Source organism: Tupaia chinensis, unplaced genomic scaffold (assembly GCF_000334495.1).
Source record: "Tupaia chinensis unplaced genomic scaffold, TupChi_1.0 Scaffold149104_1, whole genome shotgun sequence".
Taxonomy (NCBI): Eukaryota; Metazoa; Chordata; class Mammalia; order Scandentia; family Tupaiidae; genus Tupaia; species Tupaia belangeri.
Window position 1 is genome coordinate 388,571 of NW_006208950.1, and position 14,177 is coordinate 402,747.

General features: G+C 34.6%; 1 protein-coding gene across 1 annotated transcript; it reads left to right on the forward strand.

Annotated features, from left to right (window-relative positions):
- The first annotated feature begins 1,420 nt into the window (after positions 1–1,420).
- LOC102475124 (olfactory receptor 4A47) lies at positions 1,421–2,347 on the forward strand. Its single transcript, XM_006170878.1, has one exon. It carries the CDS (start codon positions 1,421–1,423, stop codon positions 2,345–2,347), a length of 927 nt encoding a protein of 308 aa, XP_006170940.1.
- The last annotated feature ends 11,830 nt before the right edge of the window (positions 2,348–14,177 follow it).

Sequence of the window (14,177 nt, forward strand, 5' to 3'; positions counted from 1 at the left end):
AGATTTTATATAGTACTTATCATGAATATATTTTAAAAATTAAATGAGCAACCATGTTATGTTTTTGAGATTTTTCTTTCATCTAAAAAAGCAGGGAACTAGGTGAAAAAGTGATTCCTCAGTCAGCATCAAGTTTTCTGTCTTCTGATGACATAACCCTGGTGTTGAATCAAACCTAAGGAGTCAGGTTATTCTGTTACGTCTGGGAGTCTACTTTATTTGATCAACATGACAGAATGTAGGTGTTCTATAAACACTTTTTGATTACATGAATAAATAAAAGATTGAAGTTACAATACACCTTTCCATGACATTTAATAAATTAATTTAGAGTTAGAATGCTTCTGATATCTAAAATTAACATTTATAAAAAGAATAGATTGGGAACCAGCAGTTAGCGTAATGGCTATGTCGCTGGACTCCCACGTAGTTGACCGCGGTTCGTGTCCCGGACCCGGTGGCTTAAAACTCACGCCGGGCGCGTGTGCGTGCGTGCCCAAGATCCCGAGAGGAGAATGGAGGAGAAGGGATTGCGGCGTGACCATCCCCCCTGGGGGGTGATTTCTCGCTTTCTGTCTCTATGTCTCTCTCTGTCTGTCTGGCGAGCGCACGCGCCCTACAGTGAAAATCTCTCCCCCCCCCAAAAAAAAAAGAATAGATTGAACTAAGGAGATATTTGAGGAGTAGTGAAAGCCTTGAACAGATAAACATGGAGGTATGTAAGAGAATAATTTGGGCAGGTTGGCTTCGTCCCAACAATATCTGGGATATTGTTGGCCAAAGCAGGGAGACTGGATTTTATTGAGAATGTAATAAGAATATCCTATAGGAGTTATGAGCAAAGGAATGATATGATCTAAATAATAGTTTTAAAAGTGTCAGATTGCTTCAAGTAAAAAGATTGTAATGAATGCAAAATGAAAGTAGGCAGACCTAGTGGTAGGCTATGATAGTAAACCAAGGATTAATAGGGTATAGTGAAAACAATCAAATTTATAAATTTTAAAGGGAGGGTCATTAGGTGTACCCTTTATGGAATTCTTTTACCATCCTTCTGCATTCTTTAACTTCTCCTTTAAAGTATTGCTTCCTCTTAGAAGCCCTCCTAGCTGTCTAACTTAGAAGTTCCAGCACTAGGACTCTATGGTACATCATAAATGTCTTTACAATGACATTTATTACTTTGATCTGTATTTGTCTGATCCCAGTATTATGTATGACTATCACTTAGGGTAGGGAACCATGCCTAATTAACTTGGTAATCTTGATATTTATGGCAAATACCTTGACATAAATAGATGCTCCATATGCTTCTTTTGGGTAGATGAATTTTAAAAAATAAGATTTTAATACTTCTAATTCTTCTTATTTTATAGGTAATTTGCTTTTAGTTCTGAACTTATCACCAATAAAATGATAGATGGAACCAAGGAACAATGTGACATTCTTTGTCCTCTTAGGCCTCACACAGAATCCAGAGGAACAGAAAGTGCTTTTTGTGATATTCCTTCTTTTCTACATTTTGACGTTGGTGGGCAACCTGCTCATTGTTGTGACTGTTACTGTCAGTAAGGCCCTGGATTCACCAATGTACTTCTTCCTTGCTAGCTTATCATTCATGGATGTCATTTATTCTTCATCCATTTCTCCCAAATTGATTTCAGACTTGTTCTTTGGGAAACACACCATATCTTTTCAATCTTGTATGACTCAACTCTTTACAGAGCACTTTTTTGGTGGGTCAGAAGTCTTTCTTCTGCTGGTGATGGCCTATGACCGCTATGTGGCCATCTGTAAACCATTACACTATTTGGTTATCATGAGGCAATGGGTGTGTGTTGTGTTGCTGATGTTGTCCTTAGTTGGAGGACTTCTGCACTCAGTAGTTCAACTTAGCACTATTTATGGGCTCCCATTTTGTGGCCCTAATATCATCGATCATTTTGCATGTGACATGTATCCCTTATTGGAACTCGTCTGTACTGACACCTACGTCATTGGCCTCTTAGTGGTGGCTAATGGAGGATTGATTTGTACGATTGTATTTCTGGTCTTACTCATCTCTTACGGTGTTATCTTGCATTCTCTAAAGAACCTTAGTCAGGAAGGGAGGCGAAAAGTCCTCTCGACCTGTGGTTCACATATCACTGTGGTTACCTTCTTCTTTGTTCCCTGTATTTTCATGTATGCAAGACCTACTAAGACCTTCCCTATTGACAAATCATTGAGTGTGTTTTATACAGTCATTACTCCAATGCTGAACCCCTTAATCTACACACTGAGAAATTCAGAGATGACAAATGCTATGAAGAAGCTGTGGAGAAAAGTCTTATTAGGAAGTAAATAAGTTAAACCACCAGGAAGATAGTTATTTGACATTAGAGACTTTCTTCTAAAGACACAGACATTTCCTGAAGTCTGATACCATATTTATTTAGTAAGCATTTTTCAATGTCTCTGTATTTTTTTAATAAAATTCCATCATTTAGTTTTATCTAATTTACTTCAGTTACTCTATTATTGTTCATAATGACTTCCTCCAAGTTTTTATTTATAAATAGAAAGTAAAAATTGGTGTAAAAGTATGAACTATATAATTGTGCTATTAATAAATTTTCTATTCTTCCTGGAATATAAACTCTGTGATTTCTTGTTCTTTACTCACAGCACTGTAATGCATATATAACAAAGATTCATTAATGTAATTCATTAATGATGTATTTTATATTCGTGATTTTTACAAATTATGTATTTATTATAATTTTATTTAATGACTGAGAAGTATTCTAGAGTATATGCCTACATTTTTAAAACTGCTCATCTGTTTTTGGACATTTGGATTGATTCCATGTAAAAGAAATTGTCAGTAATGCTGCAATAATCATGAATGTCTTAAGTTTTCCTTCCTACTGAGGATTTTCCTATTTTCTGCATAGATACCTAAGACTGGAATTACTGGGTCATATGGCAGTTTTATTTGTATATTTCTGAGCAACTTCCATACCATTTTTCACAGTGGTTGTACTAATTTACATTCTTACCAACAGAGCAGGAGGGCCCTCTTTTTACCACAGCCTCACCAGCACTTATTACTTATTATTAAAATTTTAGTCATTCTGACTGGAGTTAAGTGGTTTTGATTTGCATTTCCCTTGTGAGAAGAGGTGTTGAGCATGGTTTCATATGTTTTTTTGGCCATTCATATATCTTCTTTGGGTGGTTGTCTGCGCAGTTCATTTGCCCATCTTTTAATTGGATTGATTACTATTATTTTTTTGGAGGTAAGCTGCTTCAGTTATTTCTTGTATATTCTGGTTGTACATCCCTTATCTGAGGCATGATTTGAAAATATATCCTCACACTCCAAAGGTTGTTTCCTCAATTTAATTATTGTTTCTTTTGCTGTGCAGAAGCTTTTTAGTCCAATGTAGTACCACTTGTATTTTTTGGGACTATTGCCTGTGCTTTGGGGATTTTCTTTAAGAAGATTTTGACAATTGCAATGTCTCCAAGGGTTTACCCTATGTTTCCTTCCAGTAGTTTTATAGTTTGAGGTTTTATGTTTAGATCTTTAATCCATTTTTAGTTTTTTGTTATTGGTGAGAAATAGGGGTCCTATTTTATTTTTCTTCAGGTGGATATCCATTTTTCCTAGAACCATCTGCTGAAGAGATTTTCTGTTTTCCACTGGATTGTCTTATGCCCTTTGTCAAGGATCAGTTGGCTGCATGTATTGGGGTTTATTTTGGTGTTCTCAATTCTGTTTGATTGGTCTACCTGTATGTTTTGATTATCACAGCTTTGTAATATATTTTGAGGTCCTGAAGGAAGATGACTCCTACTTTATTCCCCTTGTACAGTATTGCTTTGGCAATATGGGGCCTTTTATAATTCCAGACAAATTTTATAATTTTCAAAATTTTTGTGTGAAATGACTCATAACTTGATGGGAATTGCATTGAATTTATAAATCATTTTGAGTAAGATTGACATTTTGATTATATTAATTCTTCCAATCCAGGAACATTTGATGTTTTACCATTTTTTTTGTATCTTTTTAAATATAATTTTCATGCTTTTTCTAGTCTTCCACATAGAAGTCTTTGACTTCTTTTATTAGGTTTATTACTCAGTATTTTTTGTTTGTACCCCTAGAATAAATGGTATTGCTTTCTTCAATTCTGTTGTAGTTTTATCATTGTTAGTATATACAAATGCTATCAATTTTTTTGTGTTGGTTTTGTATCTTGTTATTTTATTCATTTGTTATTTCCAGGAGGACATTTTTTGTGAAATTTTTTGAATTGTTTATTTAATTTATATAATCATATCATATGCAAATAGAGATAATATCACCTTTTTTTTGTTTCTATTTGAATGCCTTTTATTTGATTCTTGGCTGATGTAGAAAGTGATCAGCTTTGTCCTGTTCCCTTTTTTAGTGGAAAAGACTTCAGTTTTTCCCCATTTAGATTGATGTTAGCTATGGGTTGTCAGAGATGGCTTTTATTGTGTTGGGGAATGTCCCTCCTATGCCAATTTTGTTGAGAGTCTTAATCATCAAGGGATGTTGTATTTTATTGAATATCTTTCCTGCATCAATTGATATAATCATACAATTTTTACCTTTCTATCATTGATTTGCATATAGTCAACCATCCTTGATTCTCTGAAATAAAGCCTACCTACTCTTGGCCTATAATCTTTTTAACGTATCATTGGATACTGTTTGCTAGTATCTTGTTGAGAATTTTTCATCTGTATTCATCATAGTATATAGGTATGCAGTCTTTTTTTTTTCTTTCTTTCTTTTTTACATCCTTGTTTTGGGGATAAGGCCGATGGAGGTTTTTATAGAAGCATTGGTGAGGGTTTCTTCCTTTTGAATTTTGCTAGAAATTCGAGGAGAATCTTTACTAAAAGTTTTGTAGAATTCAGAAGTGAAGCAAGCCATTGGGGCTTGGCTTGTCTTTTTTTTATTACTGATTCAATCTTGGTAAATTATATGTGTCCAAAAATCTATTGATCTCATCCAGGTTTCTTATTTCTTTGTGTATAATCACTCTTACTATTCACTCGTGATTTGCCATATTTCTATTATAATATCACCTGTTTTGCTGTTTATTTGAATTATCTGGTTCCTTAATATGTTCTACTTGGTTAATCTAGCTAATGGCGCATCAATTTTGTTTATTTTCCCAAGAAAACAGCTTTTAGGTTTATTTATTTCCTGTATAGTTCTTTTATTCTCTATTTCATGTATTTCTGCTTGAATTGTTAATATTTATTTTTCCTGGTATTTGTTTGTTTGTTTGTTTGTTTGTTTATTTATTTATTTATTTACTTATTTATTTATTTTGTTATTGCTTTTCCAGTTTCCTGAGATGTGCCATTAGGTTGTCTATTAGTTACCTTTCTTTTTTTTCCTTTCTTTTTTTTTTTTTTTTTTTTTTTTTTTTTGTTGTGGACACTAATTGCTGTGAACTTCTCTTGTAAGACTGCTTTTTTTTGTGTCCCATACATTATAAACACTCATTTGTTCATTACCACTGATTTCACTGATTTTAACTTCAGTCTTAATTTTGTCCATTGTTGTAAGGTCATTTAGGAGTGGTTGTTTAGTTCTCATTTGTTCGTGTATTTTCAAGGGTTCTTCCTGTAGTTGACTTCAAGTTTGACTCCATTGTGGTCAGAAAAGATGCTATATATAAGTTTTTATAGCTTTAAATTTGTGAAGACTTGTTTTTTGTCCTATCATGTAGTTGATAATTGAAAATGTTCCATGTGGGGGTGTGAAAAATGTGTATTTTTTGTTTTTTGGGTGAAATGTTCTATAAATGTCTGTCAAATCCATTTGATTTATGGTATCATTTATTTATTTAAAAATTTTTTTAAAATTTCATTTTCTTTTATACATTCAATCATGTTATTTAGCTTAAAAAGTGAATATTTCAACATGTGAACATTTCTCCCTAGTCCAGTTGTTAAAAATATAAAAGTATCTCCTTTATAGTCTGGCTTGCTCCACTCAGCAGTAAATCTATATTCTTCCACTTTCTGTCAAAAGCCAGGGTTTTGTTGTTTTTTATGGCTGAATAGTATTCCACAGAGTATATGTGCCACAGTTTTTCCACTGGACTGGGGAGAAATGTTCACATATTGAACTGCTCACTTTGTAAGCTAAATAATGTGATTGAATGTATTAAAAAAAAGTAAATAAATAAATAAATAAAATTTAACAACAACAAAAACGTTCTGTAGAATTTGGAAGTGAGGCATCAGGACCTGGGCTTTGTCACTGTTGTTATTGGGAGACTATTTATTACTGATTATAAATCTTATCATTTGTTATTGATCTAAAAAATATAAAAGTATCTTCAACAGATAATACCACATTTCTTTGTCCCATTAATGCTTTGCCTCTCTAATTTTCTTCTAAATGTCCTTACTTAGACTCTACTCTTTCAATCACACTATAGTTGGTATTCCCATCCACTTACTGTGTTTCTTTGTACTTTAGTCAATCAGTTTCAATCATAGAGTGTGGATAGTTGGTATATATTAAGTGGGGACATACAGTGTCTCTCCTTCATAGCCTGGCTTGCTTCACTCAGCAGTAAATCTTTCATATTCTTCCATTTTTTGTCAAAAGCCAGGGTTTTGTTCTTTTTTATGGCTGGGGAGTATTTCCTACAGAATATATACCCCAGTTTTTCAATCCATTCATCCGTACGGGGGCATTTGGGTTGGTTCCATGTCTTAGCAATCGTGAAAAGTGCTGCAAGCACTTTTCTGGTTAAGAATTCTTCTGTCCTTTGGGTAGATACCAAGGAATGGTATTGCTGGATCACATGGTAGTTCTATTTGTAGATTTTTGAGGAATCTCCAAATTGTTCTCCACAGTGGCTGGACCAATCTACATTTCCATCAGCAGTGTAAGAGAGTTCCCCTTTCACCACACCCCTGCCAGCAGTTACCCCTTTTTTTTTTTTTAATCTTAGTCATTCTGACTGGGGTTAGGTGGTATCTCATTGTTGTTTTGATCTGTGGTATTATCTGTTGAAGATAATTTTTAGTTTTATCAACTGGGCTAGGGAGAAATTTTTATATGTTGAAATATTCACTTTGTAAGATAAATAATGTGACTTAATGTATAAAAGAAAATGAAATTATAATAATAATAATAAATTACCTTGCTAAGTGATCAGCCTGATACCATTTTTTAAAAATTAGTTTAATAAGTAATTGTTTCAACTAAATTAGACATTGACTTATCACATATCTAACCTCACACTTATAGGCAGAATTTTATGTTTAGTTAAAAGAAATAAACATACCTGCAATCATGCAGTGGGGAAATAAATGAATATTTTCTTTGGATATATAACTATGCTGATATTTTTGTTATTTAATGGCAATATTTCCATAATTATTTCATAATTTAATAATATTTTGAAGTTAATTTTTTCTTCTTGTTACATCTTTCTCACTCTAGTGATATAATTGATCTAACAGTATATCCTAAAATTTTGTGGAAATCCCAGTGAAGTTAATTAAGCAAGAATGAGTCTTGGACAGACTCCAGTTATAGGACTCAATATATTTGATGCTTGAAGTTATAAAATGTCTAGTAATTTTTGTCCATAGTATGGAAGATGCTATTCTCTTGACAAATCATACTTTTTAAAAAAGTATTATTTATTTAATTTTATTTATTTATTCATTAATTTATTTTAATTTGACCAAGAGAGACATGAAAGGGAGAGAGAGAAAAAGAGAGAGAAGGAAAGTGGGAAAGCGAGCCACCAGGTCTGGGACTCAAACCGTGGTCAGCCATGTGGGAATGTCCAGTGCTTTAACCATCATGCCACCTGCTGGTCTGACAATTTGTACTTCTATTTTAAGGATAGAAATAACTGTTTCAAGCATACCTTCTTAAAATCTAAGGAGAATTAGATTGGCCATGCTAACATTAATACAGTGAATTGGGCAAAAAGCTGAATGGTATTTTTTTTTAAAGTTGCTAGAGAGAAATTGGCTACTAGAGAAAAAAATTGCTAGTAACATAGCTGGTTGTTATTTCCTTTTGTAGACATAGTATTTTTACTTTGTGATTAATCGCCTTAACATGGAAGTTTTGTTTTTGTTTCTGTGGCATGGAATTTCTTTGAAATAGACCTAGAAATGCATGTAGTAACAATTTTCTCAATTATCAGGGACTCTGTGAAGAAAATGTACAGGCATAGTCATTGAAATTAATTATATTCTCAAGGAATAATGCATTTTTTGCCCTCTGGTTATACCAGATGTAAGAGTCAATTTTAGCTGCTTGTAAATTAAATTTTCTTTTAGATTGTGAATAATAATACAAAGGTGAGAAAGAAGCTGCTAATAATGGAAACCAGGCTTTTCAGTATATATGCTTCTATACTGCTTGGGAAATTACACTGTTACCATGATTAAGAATTAAAAAGTTGCAAAATGTTTTCTAGCAACAAAAGGGCTATGAAAGCAAAAGTTAGTTTCCTATTGCATTTTGGTCACTGAAAAATGTATGACCTTGAGAAAATTGCCTAAATATTCTGAGCTTATTTCATCAAGTATAAATGGGATCACTATTCTTGTTACAGTAAAGATTCAATGTTGTACATTAAAGGTCTTTTTATATATATATATATAAAATAAAGCATTTAAAATGGGCACAGAACCTGACACACGGTTTTGCATGACAAATGATAGGTGTTCATTCAATAGAAGTATTTTCTTTCATTAAATATATTTTGTTTATTTCAAAGGAACTGAAGGATGAAATGTTTCTTTTATTATCAAACTTTTTTTCATTTCAGAATTACATAAACTGTTGATATGTGCATACATTGAAGCTTCAGATACTTTTTCTATTCATGTATTTTAGCTCTTTAGGTAATTATAAAAAGCATAGTTACATAAAAATTAAGTAAGTATAAAACTTCAATTTTACAGGTATGCCACAGTAATAATTTGCACTTATTTAATACCTTATAGCAGGTTTTAGAAGAATATAATTTAAATGTTTAGAAGTATTTTTTATAATCAGATTATCTATCTTCTTTCTCTCTTCTATCTATTGGTCTTTTCTATCTCTCTTCTAGCTGTTTAAATGATTTCCTAGAACAAGATGGTTGTAGATATTTTGAGACAGATTAAACTGTTTCTGCATGTATATTAAACATATGGTTTATGTAAAAACTCAGTAATTAAAGATTTCTTTTTTTTTTTTTCTCTATCGCTATAGTGTAAAAAAAAATGGGTATTTGCCAGAAAGGGAAAGGGAGAAATTGCCCACCTCCCCACCCCCACCAAGGAGAATAGCTGTTTGGCTATCCCTTCTTTTCCATTCTCATCTTGGGATTTGGGGTCTCATGTATATATGCTGGGTTGTTTTTTAAGCTTCTGGGTTTGGGACTCAAACTATGGTGTGGACCACATGGGATCAAGTTGCCTTAATATTCGTGCCACTTTCTGGCACAATTTATTTACTTTTTTTCTATGAGCACTAGAGACAGAATGAGCAACAGAGAGGAAAAGAGAGATGAGAGAGACAGAGAAAGAGAGACAGGTATTTCCTCAACAAGGTCTTCATCATGGTGTAATCCACTCCTAATCTGAACCAGCCTGAATCATGGGCTGGTAGGGAGCTTTCAAGATATGAACCTTGGACTTTCCCATGTAGGTCAGCCTCATAGAGTTTTAAAATTTTTTTTTTCTAACTCAAACCCTAACACTAAACCTAAATCTAACACTAACCCTATCCTTACACCATAACCCTAACCCCAAACCTAACCTTACCCTAACCCTAACTCAAACCCTAGACCAAAACATAACCCTAATCCTACTCTCTAACCCTAACCACAACCTGAACGTAACACTGATTCTAACTCAAATCCTAACATTAAACTTAAATCTTACACTAACCCTAATCTTACACCCTAACCATAACCCCAAACTTAACATAACCCCAACTCAAACACTATACCTAACCCTAACTCTAAATCTACACCCAAACCCTAACCCCAACACAAACCTAAACCTTAACCTAACTCAAATCCTAACACTAAAACTAACTCTAACCCTAACTCTAATCCAATACCATAACCCTAGGCCCAAACCTAACCTAACCCTAACCCTAACTCAAACCCTAGACCTAACCCTAACCCTAATTCTACACTCTAACACTAACCCCAACCCTTACCTAACCCTGACTCTAACTCAAACACTAAAACTAAACCTACATCTAACCCTTACCCTAATCTTACACCCTAACCCTACCCCGAAACCTAACATAAGCCTAACCCTAACTCAAACCCTAGAGCTCACCATAACCCTAATTCTATACCCTAATCCTAACCCCAACCCTAACCTAAACCTGACTCTAATTCAAATCCTTACACTAAACCTAAATCTAACACTAACCCTAATCTGACATCCTAACCCTAATACCAAACCTAACCTAAACCCAACCCTAACTCAAACCCTAGACTTAAATCTACACCTAATCCAACACCCTAACCCTAACCCCAACTTTAACCTAACCCTGATTCTAATACAAATTCTTTTTTAAAATTAAAAAAATTTTTTTACCCTAACCCTAAACCTACACCCTAACCTTAACCCCAACCCTAACCTAACCCTGACTCTAACTCAAACCCTAACCTGAAATCTACATCTAATACTAACCATAACCTTACACCCTAACCCTAACCCTAACCCTAAATCTAATCTAACCCTAACCCTAACTCAAACACAAGACCTAACCTGGACCCTAGTCCTACACACTAACCCTAACCCCAACACTAACCTAATCCTGACTCTAACTCAAACCCTAACACTAAGCTTAAATCTAACCCTAACACTAATCTTACACCCTAACCTTAACCCCAAACCTAACCTAACCCTAACTCAAACACTAGACCTAACCCAAACCACAGTCCTATACCTTAACCCTAACCTCAACCCTAACCTAACTCTGACTCTAACTCAAACCCTAACACTAAACCTAAATCTAATCCTAACCCTAGTCTTACACTCTAACCCCAAACCTAACCTAACCCTAACTCAAACACTAGACCTAACCCTAACCCTAATCCTATACCCTAACTCTAACCTCAACCCTACCCTAACCCTGACTCTAGCTCAACCCTAACACTAAACCTAAATCTAACACTAACCCTAATCTTACACCCTAACTCTAACCCCAAAACTAACCTAGCTCTAACTCTAACTCAAACACTAGACCAAACCCTAACTAGTCCTACACCTTAACCTTAACCCCAACCCTAACCTAAACCTGACTCTAACTCAAACCCTAACACTAAAGCTAAATCTTAACACTAAACCTAAACTTACACCCTAACTGTAACCCTAAACCTAACCTAATCCTAACCCTAACTCAAACACTAGACCTAACCCTAACCCTAGTCCTACACCCTATCCCTAACCACAACCCTAACCTAACCCTGACTCTAACTCAAACCCTAACACTCATCCTAAATCTAACCTTAACCCTAATCTTACACCCTAACCCCAAATCTATTTATTTATTTATTTTTAATTTTTATTTTAAATTTTATCTATTTATTTACATTTTTTATACATTCAATCGCATTATTTAGCTTACAAAGTGAACATTTCAATATGTGAACATTTCTCCCCAGTCCAGTTGATCAAAATATAACAACACTACCTCCCTGTCCTGACAATGCTCTGTCTCTGTATCCCTCCTCCAAATGTCCTTCCTCAGGCCCCACTCCTCCACACACACCACATCTGGTATTCTGGTATTCACACCCATCTCTTGTATTTGTACATCCTTTAGCCTGTCAGTTTCAGTCATAGAGTGCAGACACTCAGTACATATTAAGTGAGTAGGGACATACAATGTCTCTCCTTCATAGCCTGGCTTGCTTTACTAAATAGTAATTCTTCCATATTCTTCCACTTTCTGTCAAAAACCAGGGTTGTTTTTTTTTTTTTTTTTCTGAATAGTATTCCATAGAGTATATGTGCCACAGTTTTTCAATCCATTCATCTGTACAGGGGCATTTGGGTTGGTTCCATGTCTTAGCAATTGTGAAAAGTGCTGCAATAAACATCGATGTGCAAGATCGATGTGCAAGCACTTTTCCAATCAGCCTCATAGAGTTTTGTGTTACTGTTGCAGTACTGAATGGCCCTGAGTTTCGTTTTCACAATATGTAAACTAAGGCTCTTGGTTTAAGAGGGAGAAGTATTTGCAGGTGCTACAGTCAATTAGTCCAATGAGGATTTCCTCAAAGCAAGTTTATTATCTCTGAGAAATAAGAAGAAATCGTAGAAAGATAATGGCTAGTATTTACAATATGTGAGACCTCATGACATAAAGCAATTTTAAATCAAAGTCACTATCTACCTCAGAAGGTATATTTCTCTTTGGACATTAGTTAACTAATGGTGAACAGTAATTCCTCAGTCATCATCGGTATTTCTCCTTTAGTGATATGGATCCTGGCATAGACCTTGAGCATCACTACTCAACGATTACATTTTATGATGGCTCTGAGTCAACTTTGCTTAAAAGACATAACATAGAGGACAGCAGCTGGTGTAGTGGTTAAGGTGCTGGATTCCCACATGGCTGACGATGGTTCAAGTTCCACACTGAGCAACTTAAAAATCATGCTAGCACCTGTGTGTGTGCACGTGCCCAAAATCCTAAGAGAAGAATGGAGGAGTGGGGATTGCAGCATGGCCATTCCCTCTGGGGGCTGATTCCTCGTATTCTCTCTGACTACGTCCCTCTGTCAGTATCAAGTGAGTGCATATGCCCTATGACAAAAAATTTTAAAAAAGAAAAAAAGATACATTTTGATTAAATGAATAAATGAAAGATTAAATTACAATTTGTAATTACAGTGACATTACCTTTATTTCAGAGGTAAACTGCTTCTAATATCTGAAATAAACATGTGTAAAATAGATGTAATTTAAGTGAATGGAAAGGCTCATTGTATGTTTGAGGAATAGCAAAGAATTTAGAGGAGCAAGAATTTAAGAAATTGTAAAAACACATTTGGGGAGGCAGCCTGCGTTTAGGCCAACTGGGCTCCTGTAGTCTCAGGAAGAGAGGGTTACATTCATTCGTTCAAATAATTATTTTATTTAACTTTATTTTTAATTTGACCAGAAAGGGCTCACACGCACGCGAGAGACAAGGAAAGTGACAAAGCAAGCCACCAGGTCCAAAACTCAAAATGCAGTTGGTCATGTGGGAGTCCAGCACCCTTAACCACCATACCACCTGCCAGCCTGAAAGATCGGGTGTTATTAAATGTAGGATAGAGATCCACTGTAGAGATTTTGAGCAGGGGAGTGATAGAATATCAGAAGAGACATTCATTATTAGTTCTACCCTTTTTGATTATGTAAATATTGCAAGTGGTTTAAGTATACTTCTGTTAATTTTTATATGATATACCTTTTTATGGAACTAGTTAATTCTCACTTTCTTTCACAATTCAGCTAAGATACTGTTTAATTTAAAAGCCTCTGTGATCACAATGTCGTTTGTATGTTTGAGCACTGAGAGCACTTTACATAACGTGAATGTATCATATTCACATTATAAATTGGCCTGTAGTCGTTAGATCTGCTTTAGATATCACTAAGGATAAAAATCTGTCTTTTTCTATTTGCCAATTCCAAATTCCATGATGAAATGGCAAATAATTCATACACATTTTTTATTTGACTAAGTAAATAAGATAGTAAGACTATAATACTTAAATAATGCTTTTTATAATACCTTTTTAATACTTAAAAAATAAAATATAAGGAAAATAAAAGTTTCCCCCTTCATTTTGTAGGTGAAGTACTTCAAGAATCTGACTTCAGCACCAAAAACAAGTGACGGGGCCATGCAGGCAACACAAGCTGGTAATGATGCTGCCTCCCATTCTAAGGCAAGGCCTGGACTGGGAAGAAACTGAGGCAAGGCCCAGTTTACGAGCTCTCCCTTGTGTCCTTGAACTGGCCGGTATTCAATTTCTCTGCCGTGAGTTTTACTGTTATTACTGTACCGTGTAAGGGTAAAACATCACCCCCAACCATTGCAATAAAGCCAATTAGTGATCTTGTAGGAATGTGGTTCCCTAAGACTGACA